Source organism: Paramisgurnus dabryanus, chromosome 2, assembly GCF_030506205.2.
Source record: "Paramisgurnus dabryanus chromosome 2, PD_genome_1.1, whole genome shotgun sequence".
Taxonomy (NCBI): Eukaryota; Metazoa; Chordata; class Actinopteri; order Cypriniformes; family Cobitidae; genus Paramisgurnus; species Paramisgurnus dabryanus.
Genome location: NC_133338.1, coordinates 15,786,318 through 15,803,203, shown reverse-complemented (window position 1 = coordinate 15,803,203; position 16,886 = coordinate 15,786,318). Strand labels below are relative to the sequence as shown.

The window sequence follows — 16,886 nt, the reverse complement described above, 5'->3', positions numbered from 1 at the left end:
ACTGTACAGTATGTAGGCCCATGTTTTCTTGTTCGCTCTGCGTGGGTTTAAACGCCGTTTTTAAAGAATATTTTTTAAACTTTATTGGTGGTGGTTGAGTAGAATTCCTCTTTCCATATGTAAAGCAATTTAGCGCAATATACATGTGTCATATTATTGTTCTTAATATATTAAGAACAATAATACTACTATATTTTTACAACATTTTTAACTTTAAAACATGTATTTTTATACCACATGAATCTCTTTAAAATATTAATACTTTTAGAAAAACGGACATAATTATTAATATTATGAACAAACAATGAAACGGTGTCAAAATTCGACAACACAAATAATTAAGATATACATTGTAAATAGAGTTAAGTGTATTAGGCTCACACTAAATTCTTTGTTGCACTTAGTATAAATGCCCATTGCACATACAGTCATCTTAATATATGTATGCGCTGTTATGCTTGCAAGAATTGGTTGACGTCACTTTGCTGTTTTAATAGAAATGTTAAATATTCAGCAATGCCCTACAATACAGCAATAACTTCTGGAAACAACCGCAATGACAACGCATATAAAAATGTAGTTTTTTATGCGCCACCTGGTGGATTTTCTGTGAAGCGAAACACATTAAGGGAAAAGGGAAAGTAGCCCCCCCGAAAACACTTGCAGAATTCTGCGTGACTCCGCGAGACGATTTGGCGAATGCCGCGGGAGAAAACGCGCGTTTTTAAAGGCCACATCTGTATGGCCATTTCTCACTCTGGCATAACTTTGCCTTCTGTGGCCTACGCGGACTCTCTGCTATCAAGCCTAACGAGGCTTTATTTTCCGGCCAAGCGGCCTCTAAGCTCTCAAGCCTAACGTGGCTTTATTTTCTGGCCTATGCAGCCTTGTCTGCTCTCAAGCCTAACGTGGCTTTATTTTCTGGCCTATGCAGCCTTCTCTGCTCCCAAGCCTAACATGGCTTTATTTTCGGCCTACACTGCCTCTCAGCTATTAAGCCTAACAGGGCTTTAATTTCCGGCCAAGCTGCCTCTTAGCTCTCAAGCCTAATGTGGCTCTTAAGCCTCACTTGGCTTTATTTTCCGGCCGAGGGGCCTCTAAGGCCTACGCGGCCTCTCTGCTCTCAAGCCTAACGTGACTTTATTTTCCGGCCTATGCGGCTTCTCAGCTCTGAAGCCTAAAGTTGCAGCCTTACACGGCTATCCTCTACTGTTGACATTACGGTCGATATTGACGGACATGTTAATGACTATTCTCCTTATATCACTATGTTCTAGGAACTTCCAAGAAACATTCCAACTGATGGGTGTCTATCATCTTTATCGACTCTTTGGGGATAGGCTCCGCCCCTGCCCTCATCTTCAGGCAGGAACTGCATGAATCCGCGATCCCCGGATTCAAACTACGGACGGGGTCTACGCCAAAGAACAAAATAATTTCACCCTCAAGCTTTTGCTGTTAATCACTGTTAAACAAATTAAAATTAACTGTTAATTTGTCTCCCGAGATTTTCTGGTAGAAATGTAAGCTTACGCGCAAGTTCTACCAGGAAAACTCTAATGCCACGTCATTCATCTCACAAGACCTAGCCAATCACCTCTGATACTGGGAGTATTTAAATCCTTCACTCACCTGTCTCTGCGTTCGCAGATATTGACGTCAGGATTCACAACCCACCCTCCCTACCAGCACCTCTTCAGGTCGGCTCTGTCCATACATCGGGGGGGGGAGGCTCCACCCCTGCCTTCATCTTCAGGCAGGAACTGCATGAAACTGCGATCCCCAGATTCAAACTACGGACGGGGTCTACGCCAAATAACTATATCATTTCACCCTCAAGCTTTTGCTGTTAATCACTTTTAAATAAACTTAAATTAACTGTTAATCTGTCTCCTGAGATTTTCTGTGAGAACTGTTATTGAATGCTGTGCGCAAAAATGAAGTTATTATTTTTTATATTTTTTCATAGAGAAAGCCTATATAATTAATATATTACAGTGTTTTAAAATAAAAAAAATGTGATTACTTTAATTACAAATTAATTAATATTAAAACTTATTACATTCATATTTTATGACACATATCCGTTTCGCGCTTACATACATACATTTTTCAAAACCAAAACTCAAGATCAGATCAACAACACGTCGAATTCAAGTTTGCAGTCGGCCAAAAAAGCCTGAAAAGTTAGGAGATAGGTTAACCGCTCATATGGCCGGTGGGTCTGACAGAAGCAATCAGGGAGAAAGCAGTGTCACTGCTTTAAGCAAAATCAAGCTGCTGGTTCCATCACTGCACAGTTAAAGTGGAACTGACAGCACTTAACGACACGAGATGGGCATTTCGATGGAAAAACATAACCGCTGTAAAGAGTTCAATTAGGGTCTTGCTCTCTACTCTTTCTGAACTCGCTGTGCCACCTTATCGCAGGTTCGTTGAGGCATCTGGTCTCTTAAAGAGCAACTTGAAAGTTAAACCACCCATTCACTCAAAGTACAGAAAAATACTGTAGGAAATAGATTTTAAAAAAATATTTTTCTAAATGCACTAATTAGGCTTCTGGGGTCATTTTTGTAAGAAAATTTTAGACCCGCCTCTAAAAACCGCCAAACCGGAAGTGACATCACGAGAGGTGCACGATGGATCGCAATGACAGTTTTTCGGATGCTGAGGAAGTAGTAAATGTTTATTCTTACTCATATGACGGACCACAGCCTTACAATTATGATCCAGTTATGCAGCCAAGAGAGCAGGGACAAGCCAGGATTAGACAGGTCGGTCAAAGGAGACAAATTGAGTTGTGGTGTGATGAGAACCAGTGGAGAACTGGGCAGGTTTCATGGTGAGAGATCAGTGTTTATAGATTCATACACGTCAGGTAACGAGATGTAATATGTGATCAGATCATAAAATTGGACAGATTATCATCATTAATCATGCAATAGCAAAGAAAGTACTGGTCATCTAGTGTTGCTACCTATCAGTAACATAAACTAGTAAGTGTTGAGCAGGTGTAATGTCATTCGTTAATATCCCTCCCCACTTACGTTACGTGATGCAGCGGTTTCTCATCACAGCCGGAGAGGGACAGGAGCATTTACCCGAAACCCGTTCTTGTTTAATAGGTGCTTGTGTGGGAAATGTGTGCCTATGGTCACAGCTGAGGAAAGTCAGTGCTGCAGGGAGTTGGATGCATACTGGGCATTGGTGGAAAACATCACGCCCAGACTTCAAGTACAGTGCCTGACTCTGCATCCGGGCTTTGAGGCGTGTTGTCTAAATCCATATGTGCTACAGATAGCCTACATGCACTTTAGACAGGAACATGGACCTCTCCATGCCAGCAGAAATGAGTAGGTTTAGGGCAGAGATAATGTTTTACTATTACCAATTTATGTAGTACCTATGTGTGTAAGGGATAGTAAACTTAACTAATTTGATGTGTGTAAGGGATTGTAAATTTAACTAATTTGAATATTAAAACAATCTGAATGAATTTGTTTTAATTACAAGTTGTGTATATCACACTTTTGATGCCACTGTTATAAGACAATAATTACATATTTTGTCCCCATCTCCAGACAGTACCGCTACACAGCATACAGGCAGGTTGTCCGCTGGGCCTATGGTGTTCTGGGCAGACACATCAGAAAGCCATTACCTGCATGTGTTGTGTCCGCTATTAGAAGCCAGTTTCCGGAGGAAGGTGGTCTTTATAAAGGCTTTGAATGGCCCCATTTTGGTGATGAATAAAACAAAGAAATTACTATTTGTCTTAATTTACCATAGTTTACATCAAATATATACCAAGCAGATCTGCATGTGTGGTAAATTAAATGCAGTTTTTATTTATGTAGCACCTAGAGAGAAATACACCATCTCACCCGTTTAAAAGCATTTCATAATTGTTCAGTAACTTCAGTAATTTGGGAGGCAGTGGTTCTCAAACTTTGTTGGCATCTCTTCGTGCCCCCCCAAAGAAAGTGTATGACACAAAACATTGCGAAACTTAAAATTTGAAGTAAACAAAACATTACATTACACACACACACACTGTAGTGGTATTGGTTAGTAGCCTTTTTTTTCTGAGGTTTAATTACACAGGATTTATGATGTTTTTGGGGCGGTTTCCCAGACCAGGATTAGCTTAATCCAGGACTAGGCCTTAGTTTAATTAGGAAATATAACTAGTTTTAACAAACATGCCTTACTAAAAACAGTACTTGTGTGCATTTTGAGGTAAAACAAAGGGCCCTGATGTATTTTAAGATATGTAAGTGCAAGTTGTTTTCAGTTTGGAGAGCTCCTAAAAGTGTTTAAGTCTAGAACTAGTCTAATCCCTGTCCGGGAAACCGCCCCTTTATTTTATAAGAAGGCATTAACCTGGGGCCCCCTGGTACCACCTCAGTGCCCCCAGTTTGAGAACCACTGCGTTATTGTATGTTGAATCTTGAATGCTGTGCTTTATATAAGCCAACAGCCTCATCCTTGTCAATCCTCTGGTAGGAGCTGGAGAGGGGTGCAGGTGCATTTAAAAACAGAACAGTGCTGGATTCTCGTAGACTCTGTGGTGACCTTGAATATTCCACTCTAAGAGACTCCATGAAGGATGATGCATATGCTGGGGGAAGGAGGCACAAGTTTAGATCAGTCATTGCAGACTCGTGGTCTGATTTACTTAATTATATTTAAGAACTAACTGAAACTGCTTACTGTATGATGGCTTTTCCTTAACAGGACGGACTACCCAGCCACCTTTGCGGAACCTAGGGTAGCGAACAGCATAACGCGCCTCACCATCACTGGTTTGAGCATCTTGTCTGTCGGAGTTGTGGTTAAAGTGCAGGGCCGCAAGGAGAAGTCTGTAAAAAAAGTATAATTTCTACCCATTACAAGTTGTACATATGTGAATAAACCCAGAAGAAAAAACAACACACAGAAAATGTGGAAAAAAAATATATATAGTGAGAGAATATGTAAGGAATAATTGACGACGGGCCATTGAATTATAAGAAAATAATGCACACCAAGGTGGTAATGCGGCACGACGCAAAGCGGAGTGCCGTTACACCGCGGGTGTGCATCATTTTTTAATAATTCAAAGGACCGGAGTCAATTATTCCGCTTATACTACGGTTACCACAAACATTGCTCTTTTAAGACATTTGAAAAGTTAGGTATGCGGTTTACAGAAAAATAATCAACACCCATAGAACATTTCTCAGCCAATCAGAATGCAGCATTCAACAGACCCGTGGTATAATAAAATATAAAACATTCCTACTACCTGTTCATAGGGTACAACAAGATAATGCAGTTTTGAAGAAATTTGGATTGCCAAGGTTTTAATTTCTTTGTTCAAGCCCTTTAAAGTGGTGGTGATTCAAATTTATTTTATTTTTTGAGAGCTTTATGCAATGCTGTTGTTCAGACATAAATAAGCTTGTAATCATTTGCTGCAAATTTAATGAAAGATGGGCTGGCATGCATTAGTTTCAGAGGGTGCTCATTCTTTCATCATAACATACTAACCGGCTGTACATTCCAAGGAAGGAGAAACCAGTGTGTTTTGGTGCAAAGTGCAGCATGAGAGAGTGAAATGCCTCTAGTGAAAAGGTCTGATGCTGTGGGGACAACTGACGAACATCCTTCACCAGCGCTGTTCTAGAAGCTATACTCTCCAGTTTAACTGCTACAGTTGATCCTACAGAAACACACATTTTGTTTTTACAATGAAATTATGTTAAAATGAGTATGTAGTGCACTTACACTGGATAATGTGAATGTTGAGTATGCAAGAAATAACCAGATGTATTTTAGACTTAGGTCTCTGAAATGTCAAACAGCCGTTATTTGGAAAACAAGCCCAATGATGTTTCTCTATAAATTTGCGGCCACATAATGAACCTAGTAGGTTGTACCTGGTTCCAGCCACGCCTTGTTTCTTGTTTCCCCCTCTAGAGGTAGATGTGCACAGCAGGGAAACGTAGGAGTGTCATGTACGTGGATGTCCTGAACATGGTTGACCATACTTTTCCACTTAGCCTCCATCACATCTGCATCTCCATTAGGAGTGGAAGCTGCAGTCCAGTAGAGATGGTTAATTACAGCTGGCCTCCACAGCTTCAGATCTTCACAATCCCTGTCCTTTGCAGCAGCATCCAAAGCTTTCCCTACACCTGTTTCAGAACAGACACATACAAAATGTTAAAAAAGTAAAATGTAATTATAGGCAACCTAAAATAAAACACCTATACACTTACTTTTGCCAATATGCCATATGTCAAAGAAATGGTTGGTTCCCTTTGAACACAACTCCTCCCGCACCCATTTGGCAACCTAAAACATGGGACACAACACATAGATAACAAAAAAATTTAAGCTGTAAATATAGTCAGCAGAATAATATTTTGTGTGTACATGTGCGTGTCTTTACCTGCCGATTTCTGTCTGTGATGAGGGCTGACACTTGCATATTTTGCTCAGTCAGAAACCTTATGCTGCGCTTTAGACCCTCTAACTCACACCAGCTGCTACTTGGGACTTCTGAGCTCTGTATAAAAACATTTCACCATGTCACTATGTTACATGAGATGGGTGATACTGATATGTGTGTTTCATAACATGAACTTACCTGTACAAGCTGAACATCTTAAACCTTGTTTATTCGGTCTTCGATCAAAGAATATGTGCCGTACTTTGCACAATGGCCAGGAGAATCTGACCTACGAATGGCAAGAACAGTTTAATTAAGTATTTAAGCACAAAAATAATACATTGAACAATATTAAGCTATATAAGTGTGCAACCTGCAGTCACCAGACAGGATCAGTCCCCCACTCATCTCCTTCAGATCTCTTATTATTCCTGCCTGTTCATTCTGCCACGCCTTAATGACAGTAGGAATTGTATACAATCGCTGATGGCGGAAGAAGGTGTTGACAGTGATGCACTGAAGCCCAAAGAGTTTCAACATCCTGATGGTTTGGGTAGCCATGCAACCTGAAAAGTGTATTGCCCCGCTCAGTAAGAGGTTGCATGCTGGCATATTGCGATGCAGCATTGGCTGGTTCTGCCAGAAACGCTGGTACCCACATGCTGCACAGACCTAAGAAATGTATAAAAAGGGGAAAAATTACTATACCATAAAAACAAATGTATGTAAAGAAAATAAAAAATACAAGTTTGGGAAGTTTTTTTACATAATAATAAACAGCCCTTACCTGCTTTACTTTTAAAAAAGTTCCCTCCTGCTTCTCAACATTTCCTTGCGTTTTTCCAGAACAGGCTGGGCAAATTGTAAAGAGAGACATCAGCTGGCTTCGGCACACAATGAACTTGTCAGCAGCACTGAATAAAAGAAAGACATTATGTTTTGACTTGACATAATTTGGTTAATACAGATAATCTAAAGTTAAAAAAATAAATTCTTACATGTGATCAGGGGGAGTTTCCTGCAGTGTTTCCTCCTCAGATGAATCACTTGTCTTTTCACCTTCTGGTGTCCACAACACATCATCAGGTTCGTCCATGAAAAGAGAGGATGAATCATCATCGCTGTGCACAGGACTGGTAGATGGAGCGGATGTTTTTGTCTGAGTCCCCACACTAACCATCTTGGGCTGTGCCTGAACAGCTATAACAAAAACAGGTCCAGCTTTATAGAAAAACAGGTCTACCTTATAAAAAATGTGTAACAGCATATCACTGCTTAGGTACCGCTGTCAAATCCAACAACAACTCTGTCACACAATCTAAATGTGTTAATTTAGTGCTTTCAAAATGAAAATGAGAAAAAGTGCGTCATACAGAAATATTTTACTATGTATTTGCCCTTGTGCATTTTGTAAACAGATGGTGTTATGTACAACTACTTTTAGATATGACTACTGGTAATGTACCTGATGAACGATGTAAAGGTCTCAGGTTACACTGTGAGCCAAAGTCATGCACTGATGACACAGGGACCAGTGGAGAGAAAGCCTCCTCCTCTGGGTCAGCAAGCACTGCAGCACTGGCTGTCGACGGATTACCTTCCAAGTCTCCCAACAACTTATTAACAAAACCACATGTAAATACAATATGAATTAGTTGTAGAACGTAACTAAACTGTAACTACACGTTATAATATTGTCAAACTGAAAGTACAAGAATGATTTCAATAATTAGATGAAACGTGATGTGGATAAGTTGTTAAGCACGACCGCGACTGTGAACGTGATTTCAGAAATTATGATGTGATCCGGGATCAACATCATTGTTGGTAACGTTAATGGGTCTTGGTTGGTAATTTGAGGGTTTAAAATAGGGTTTGAGTTAAGGGTACGATTTGGTATGTCTGATTAAAACAACCCAGTCTCACCCCATGTCGTCAATATTTGACGACACTTGACCATTCGTCATATGTTGACGCGAAGGGTATACCTTTCGCGTCATTTTTTGACGAACTGGGGACTTCAATACTATTACGTCCGTTGCATTCTCTTTCCTATTTTCTTACCATTTTCGCGTCGGTTTAGGGTTAGATTTACATAATGACATCCCTACCCAAACCTAACTCTAACCCCAACGCCAGGTGACAACTGTTTCATTTCGCGTACCTAACTCTAACCCCAACGCCAGGTGACAACTGTTTAATTTTGCTTACACTGTTTAATTTTGCGTAATCTAACCCTAAACCGACGCGAAAATGGTAAGAAAATAGGAAAGAGAATGCAACGGACGTAATAGTATTGAAGTCCCCAGTCAACCCATCCTCACCCCATGTCGTCAATATTTGACGACACTTGACCATTCGTCAATATGTGACGGGGAGGGTATACCTTTCGCGTCATTTTTTGACGAACTGGGGACTTCAATACTATTACGTCCGTTGCATTCTCTTTCCTATTTTCTTACCATTTTCGCGTCGGTTTAGGGTTAGATTTACATAATGACATCCCTACCCAAACCTAACTCTAACCCCAACGCCAGGTGACAACTGTTTCTAACCCCAACGCCAGGTGACAACTGTTTAATTTCGCGTACACTGTTTAATTTCGCGTACACTGTTTAATTTTGCGTAATCTAACCCTAAACCGACGCGAAAATGGTAAGAAAATAGGAAAGAGAATGCAACGGACGTAATAGTATTGAAGTCCCCAGTTCGTCAAAAAATGACGCGAAAGGTATACCCTCCCCGTCACATATTGACGAATGGTCAAGTGTCGTCAAATATTGACGACATGGGGTGAGGATGTGTTGCCCCAGTTCGTCAAAAAATGACGCGAAAGGTATACCCTTCGCGTCAACATATGACGAATGGTCAAGTGTCGTCAAATATTGACGACATGGGATGAGACTGTGTTAATTAAAACGTAGATCCAGGATCACATTTTTACTTGGTGAAATCACGGTGACCACGCAGCTACACATCACGTTTTATCTAATTATTATAATAATAATGTTTAAAAACAAGACTTACTGTGCACAGTGTGCGTTTTCGTTCAGCTGCACCTCTGACAGACCCATTATCATCCTTTTTCCCGCCGGCGCCATCACCACATGCTGACGACGACGGACCAGGCGGACTTGATGGACGTGCTGCGTGCACCGAAGGAACCGCACCAACTCTGAGTCTCACGAAGTTTTTGCTTCGGTAGCCCATGTTGAGCTCCATCATATCGCTGTCATTATAATCCTCCGGCCTAAAGTGAACGCTGCACACTACCGCGTTTTTCGATACAGATGCAGAAGTGAAATCCCGTCTCCTCATCTGCACAAAACGCACCCAGGCACGGAAGACACCGCCGTCCTCCTTGGTCTTTTTCGGAAAACTAAAGACGCGATGTCCTGACAGACTGGAGTTTGTGCAACCTCCACAAACACAACGATTTACCATGACGATGATAAACAGAAAACCGAAAACCAAAACTATCGAGAACACACCAAATTGCAACTGCTTTCACTGAATACCAACCTACTCTGCACTGAGCCAGGGTACAGCCTGTCAGACACTGCGCCTCTGATTACGTAATATGACGCGTTGTTGAAAAAACCCGGGATTTTGAGAACTGTCTTAGAAACAGTCACCTTTTTTACAAAATTTATGCGCTCAGAGTCTTGTTAAAAATTTTTAATTACGCATTTAATTTTTATATGGTACTTTCATACAAGGTTATATATTTATCTCACAAAAAAAGTAACTTTCAAGTTGCACTTTAAGCAATCTCAAGATGGATTTGTTCTGCGTTTTTCGTGTTTAGGGCTGGGTATTGGCAAGGGCTTCACGTTACGATACATATCACGGTACATGGGGCACGATACGATGTATCGCGATGCATTACAAAACCTTGCACACGTCAGCTTTGAAAGCTGCAGGCGTTTTTAAATTTTCTGGTATTTTCTCACTCCCGATAACTTGGTCATAGCAAGGAGTGTTGATGCGGTTTTAAAATGCAATCCAGAAGTTGCGGACCTTACCGGTGGGAACTGCAACATGTGAGAGATCATTTTCAGCAATGCGAGGCGTAAGGAACTGGATGCGTTCAACCATGAGCCAGGAGAGATTTTCGTCCTTGAGTCTGCTGCATATTGAGAGCGACATAACAACAAAATTAAACATCAAAGACATCAAAGACATTATCAACAAATGTGATGCGTTTCCAATTGCAGGATTTTACTTTGTTAGGTAAGGCAATGAATATTTATTATTATTGGCTGCCATGCCAAGTCAACCATACACTATGCCTGCTTTATTTTAAAATTAACATTAGTTTCTGAACGTATTGCACTTTTTTTAAATAATTCATGGGCCGTTTATGCTTGGAGGTGTAGGTTGGTGCCATGAAAAGTAATTAAATTTGGTTTTGCTTTTTAAGTTTGATTCTGTATGGACAGTCTGTGTGTTTACGTTTTAAATGTGAGAGCACTACTTGTGAATTGTTTTTAAAAAGCAGCACAAAGTGTTATGCCTGAAAGAAAACCAGCAACGCCCCCGTGTTTTTCTGATTGGTCTAGTGTTCTAGAACTGACATTGATGAGCTTGACACTGCGTTTAAAGCACCAATCATGTCAATTTATCTCGTGTTTATAAAAAAAATAATAAATTAATGCAGGGCTTGACATTAACTTTTTGAGGAACTTGTCCTTCGGACAAGTAAATTTGTGTTTCACTTGTCCAGGTAAAGATTTATAATATAATGTTTTTTTGTGTTTTGCTAATCAGTGGTGGAGCAAGGGATTTTTCATAGGGGTGGCCAGGCAGGGGCCAGCAGTTACTCTTGGGTGGCACATAAAATCTTTATTATCCAACCTTAAAATACTTTTAAGTATTATAGGTGTGTTAATCAGAATAATGTATAACATACAATTGCTATTAATTAAAATGAATTGAGATTAACATACAATTTATAGTCATAATACCAACTTAAGGCAAGTCTGCAAGCTAAAGCATGGAACACTGTTTATTGCTGCTGCTGCGATCCTGACACTGCATATGATTCCCTGGTAAATGAAATAACAGATTCTATTCGCTGCTCCATTCCTATAAAAACTGTCACACGCAGTAGGGTAGAACACAAACCCTGGCTAACAAGGGCAATCTTTAACTCCATCAAACAAAAGAATAAACTCTACCAAATATATGTTAAAAACCAAATATAGAGAATAAAACTAAATACAATGTTTATAAGAATAAACTGTTATATATAATCAGGAAAAGTAAATATAGTCACTATTGTGAACTTATCAAAAATTCGCAGGGAGACTCCAAGAAATCATGGAAAGTGCTTAATAATGTTTTAAATAGGGGCCATAAAGACACTGTGCTCCCAGACACAATTAATAAAACTGATCTTGCAAATGATTTTAACAATTACTTTGTATCAATAGGGGCTAATCTTTCAAAAAACTTAACTCAACTATACAATGTCTCTTACAAACAATATATGTCAGGCAACTATCCAAATTCCTTCTTCCTAAAGCCTACAGACGCGACTGAACTGCATAATATCATAATGGCTCTGAAGAGCTCAAATTCTGCTGGAGAAGATGAAATTAGTAGTAAAATATTAAAAAGTATTGCCAAAGAAATAATTGAACCACTTACACACTGTATTAATCTCTCACTGCTTACAGGAACTGTTCCCAAAATGACAAAAATTGCAAAAATAATTCCAATTTTTAAATCTGGTGATAAAAATGATATAACAAATTACCGTCCCATATCCATCTTACCAACTCTTTCCAAAACATTGGAAAGAGTGGTTTATATAAGGCTTATTAATTATCTTAATACACTAAACATACTCAACCCATCCCAGTATGGCTTTAGAAAAAAACACACCACCTGCATGGCGATCCTTGATCTTACTGAAAAGATCAATGATGCTATTGAAAAGGGGGAATGTGGTATTGGTGTATTTTTAGACCTTTCAAAGGCCTTTGATACCATCGACTTTACTATACTACTGTACAAACTGCATCATTATGGAATTAGAGGCCAACCACTGAATTGGTTCAAGAGCTACTTACACCTGAGGCAACAATATGTAACTATTCACGAACAGACATCAGAAAACAAATACATTAAATATGGTGTTCCACAAGGATCCATATTAGGTCCTCTACTCTTTATTATTTGCACTAATGATTTGGAAAATTCCTCAAAGACTCTCCACAAAGTAATCTTTGCAGATGACACTAACTTGTTCCTATCACATAAAAATGAATTTGAACTTCAACAACTACTTAACAAAGAGCTTCAGAATGTGGATAATTGGTTCAAAGTAAATAAACTATCCATAAACGTTAGAAAAACCAACTACATAATATTCTGTCCAAATAAAAAACAACTTAATTTCGAGGATTTAAATTTCACGATCAAAATAAGGGGAGAGGAAATAAAAAGAGTGAAGACGACGAAATTCTTGGGTGTCTTTATAGATGATCACCTAAACTTCAAACACCATATTGAATATCTTGTCAAAAAGCTATCAAAATATGTTGGTCTGTTCCTTAAGCTTAGACACCTGCTTCCCCACGCATTACTACTTATTCTTTATAAAACTCTCTTTGAACCACATTTAAATTACTGCAATATTATATGGTGCAATACTTATTCAACTCACTTAAAAAAATTAGAAATTCTACAAAAAAAAAATTATTCGTGCCATATCATGGTCTGACTTCAATGCGCCAACTCGCTCTATTTTCTTTAGGTATGGTCTTTTAAGACTAACTGAATATAATATATTTCACAATGCATGTACTATGTATCAGGTGGTCTTTGGTTTGAATAACAGACTATGTGAACTTGTTCCAATCCACTATCCCCGGCACACTTACCTCACTAGAAACATGCATATCATTACTGGTAAAAAACGGAGATTAAAAAGCACTGGCATGAGTGTAGTGACCCGGGGACCGCGAATCTGGAATGAGCTGGATGAAAGTCTGAAAACCTCAAGCTCTATTTCTTCTTTTAAACAAAACCTCAAGAAACAATTACTAAACTTGTATACATCTTCCTGATGTACGTACTATTTCTCACTCTGCATGTATGTCAGTATAAATTTCTCAACCTTAAGGTAAACTGTTAAACAAATTGTATCTGTTAAATGGGATCTCCTTCCTTTTGTTGTATGAAAGTGATGTATTAAATGTATTATATGTTGGCCACACTTTTTTTTGTTAATTTTTGTTTTTTGTTTTTCTTTTCTTTTTTCTACCTTGGCTTGTCATGGCCCCCTATTATAAGCTTTAGATAGCTTCTTTGGGGACCAGTTCACATGCATGCTCATCTTAAGTTTATATGAATATATGTATGTGTAAAATGTGTGAAATGTGAATAAACTCTAAACTCTAAACCTCATGCTTTTTTAAACTATTTAATTCCAAAAACTATTGGAATTTACTCAAACCAGGATTTATATCTCCCATTGCTGAAAAAACTATAGAGACCAGAAAATCATGTGAATTTAGGCCACTGAAATGTATTTTACTAAGATTCATTTGGCTGCTTCTTGCTACTCTTTCTGAAGAATGATGCTATATCGGCTGCCTTTCTCTTCCTTTTTTCCCATTCAATGATTGTCTGACATTAAAACACTAAAGCAAAACATTAAAACATTACCATGTTTTAAAAAACGTATTAGGGTAAATGTATCTAGATTATCTGTTATATGTCAAATCAATCTTAAACGTAGCATTTACGCTGTAATGTTTGTGTGGAGATTCGTTATAAAACAGATTCTTAAACAAGATTTTAAGCTCATTATTTGTTTTTACCGAACGTTAGAAGAGAAAAATACGGACTTAAATCGGCTTTTTTGACACACAGTTAAGTCATTTATATTCACGCCGGAGCCTGAAGACTCATCACTCTCCACTCCATGCCGTCCCGCGACTCCCGCCCCTCCGTGTTCGGCGATCAGGTTTCATGCGCGCGCAGCTTGTTTAGTAACAATAACGTGTGTGTGTCAGCGTGCCGCGCTCTCTGTTGAATATTCCGCTCTGTGTTTGCGCTGCGCATTCTGCTCTGTCGTTAACGGCACATAACGTTTAGTAACATTGTTTGAAATTTAACTTGTCCAGTAGGACAACTAATTTTCTCTTACACTTGTCCTACAAAAACTCCACTTGTCCCGGACAAGCGGACAAGCCTTAATGTCGAGCCCTGTTAATGTGAAGTGGAATTCAAAAATCCCATTCTATGTGCACCGCTCCGTAGCCTTACCCTAGAGTTAATTCACCCTCCGCCTATGATTTCACTTCACATCAATACTACAGATGTCGTGTGGTAAAGTTACATTACTCCATCTACCCCCGTAAAACTAATCCCGTCCGAATAGGGCTTTAGTTAATTTCGGTTTGGGGAGAATGTCAATTTCGGAAATAGTTCTGTGCTCCTGAGAAGTGATTTTGACCTTTTTTGTAAAGTCTGAGTCGTGGTATGCAGGAACTGACTTGCCACTGCCTTGTTCCACAGCCTAGAATGCAGGTGAATGCTTCTAAGCTTTTCTATATTTGAATTTTTTTTTGCACAATTACAGGAAATTAAAAAATTTGTGTGTATATTCACAGCTGGTCTTTTCGCACCGGATTAGTATTACCTGAGGTAATTTCTCCGAGAGCCATATATAGTCTATAGGAGGGGTGTCCAATACATCGATCGACCAGTCGATCGCAAGGGCAATGCCGGTAGATCGCACATAAGTTAACTGCTGCTCCATGCGCAAAATTGGCATTATGGTCTTAAAATACTTGCATGTTTCACAATTACTCTGAGTTTTTTTCTATGTGTTTTCAAATGTGTTTTTATAAATCTTATGCCAGGCCGCTGCAGCTCAGTCGTCTAACTTCCGCAATTCACCAGGATGCGCAATCTTGCCTTCACCCAGGAGCTGATCGCGTGCGAGCGAGCAAACGAGAGAGAGAGAGGGCGAGGCAGCGTTGCGCTACTTTATATGCTTCTAATACTGTTGTCATTTTCTAGTTTGTTTCACTAAACCGCATCTCCGCTATTTTAAGGAATACTCGACATGTACTCTATTCTTTTTGAGTAGTTGAAATCAAGTCAAAAATCATTGAATAATGGTAACAGCCCTAAAGTCAATGTAGAGGTATAGTCCTAACATGCATGTTAAGTGTTATAAAAAATAATTTACCGTGTTTTTTAGCAGGTAGATCTTGTCGGCTCTATCATTTTAAAAGTAGATCGCCACAAAAAAAAGTCTGGACACCCCTGGTCTATAGTGTCTTACTACACATTCGCTGAACGAGTGTTGGCCAGACACCCAAGACATATGTGAGATTCAAGATTTTCTCATCATTTATTTGATCCACATACTTATTATTGATCACAACCCATTTTAAGTACTTAACTTTTGAGCACATCTTTGATACCCTTAAAGGTCATGTTCTTCCTGATCCCATTTTTTAAAGCCTAATTAGTGTGTAATGTTGCTATAATAGCATAAATAATACCTGTCCTCAAAGTTCACTGCCAGGCAATATATTTTCTTTAATAGAATTCCTCTTTCAAAACCTACAACGAACGGCCGGTTTGGACTACAGCCCTCTACTTCCTGCTTTAATGACGTCAGTAAAACAGTTTTTGGACTAAACTCTGCCCACAGGAATACGTCAGTCACCAGCTTTGGCTCAAACGGCTCTGCTAAGCTAAGCTGCTATTGAATCACAAAACACCAAACAAACTACACAATCAGATATTGTTACGTTTTCTAAAGGAGGGACTTCATAGAACAAGGAAGTCATCAGCCTGTTTTGAGGACAGTGAAAAGAGCGCTATTTAGATATATATTCAGTATATTTTGTGAAATATTCTACGTTTTTTTACACGTGAAACATGAACACGTTGTATTGCCATTATAAACACAATCAAAGCTTCAAAAACACAGAAAGAATGGGAGCTTAAATTGGGATGGTAGAGAATGTTTAAAATATGAATTATTGATAATTAATATAAGTTGATTATTAATTATTATAAGCCCCTCCTTTAAATTCACTACATTACTTTAATCATGCCCGCATTCCAACACCAAAATATGTAGCTAATTTAAATGAGGGGGTTGTGATCATTAATAAATAATTGATTATATTAGTTATTCATATTTAGAGAGACCAATCTGCTTCGTACTCTACTAAAACGCCAAAGAACTTGGCATTGAGATATTTGCATAATGCTGGCGCCGCCCCGCCAGGTGCGTATATAAGCCACAGGTGCAAATATGGAAATTAGCTTTTTCGCTTCGAAAGCCGGCATTATCTGCTACTGAGAAGCTACTCTCTGCTCTTCTGGGAACGGTTGCTGAAGTTGATTGACAAGCAGTACTGACACAGCGGACGCTCGCAGTATTCCACTGCTCTGCATCTTTTTTGTTTTG

At 39.0% G+C, this 16,886-nt stretch overlaps 1 protein-coding gene across 5 annotated transcripts; it reads right to left on the bottom strand.

Moving 5' to 3' along the window:
- Positions 1-3,605: 3,605 nt before the first annotated feature.
- Positions 3,606-16,428, bottom strand: LOC135783636 (uncharacterized). 5 transcript variants are annotated; one of them, XM_065294388.2, is made up of 8 exons: positions 9,464-16,428; positions 7,902-8,052; positions 7,435-7,636; positions 7,224-7,350; positions 6,810-7,108; positions 6,635-6,720; positions 6,437-6,553; positions 6,264-6,339 (listed from the first exon to the last, which is right to left on the bottom strand). In XM_065294388.2, the coding sequence occupies exons 1-7, from the start codon at positions 9,878-9,880 to the stop codon at positions 6,534-6,536; spliced, it is 1,302 nt and encodes a 433-aa protein (XP_065150460.1). In that variant the 5' UTR covers positions 9,881-16,428; the 3' UTR covers positions 6,264-6,339; positions 6,437-6,533. The 5 variants fall into 5 exon arrangements, with proteins under 5 accessions (XP_065150462.1, XP_073668046.1, XP_065150460.1 ...); XM_065294390.2 differs by lacking the exons at positions 6,810-7,108; positions 7,224-7,350; positions 7,435-7,636; positions 7,902-8,052; positions 9,464-16,428 and adding exons at positions 3,606-4,621; positions 4,714-4,862; positions 5,533-5,704; positions 5,922-6,179; XM_073811945.1 differs by lacking the exons at positions 6,810-7,108; positions 7,224-7,350; positions 7,435-7,636; positions 7,902-8,052; positions 9,464-16,428 and adding exons at positions 3,606-4,621; positions 4,714-4,862; positions 5,533-5,704; positions 6,033-6,179.
- Between the last annotated feature and the right edge of the window lie 458 nt (positions 16,429-16,886).

What these genes read in the sequence shown, in the direction of transcription:
- LOC135783636 (XM_065294388.2), bottom strand. Translation starts at nt 9,880, where the DNA reads ATGGTAAATCGTTGTGTTTGTGGAGGTTGCACAAACTCCAGTCTGTCA. An exon ending in GAAAACGCACACTGTGCACA is followed by an intron (nt 8,053 to 9,463) that starts GTAAGTCTTGTT and finishes TTTGTTAATAAG; the next exon opens with TTGTTGGGAGACTTGGAAGG. An exon ending in ATCCTGTCTGGTGACTGCAG is followed by an intron (nt 6,721 to 6,809) that starts GTTGCACACTTA and finishes TTCGTAGGTCAG; the next exon opens with ATTCTCCTGGCCATTGTGCA.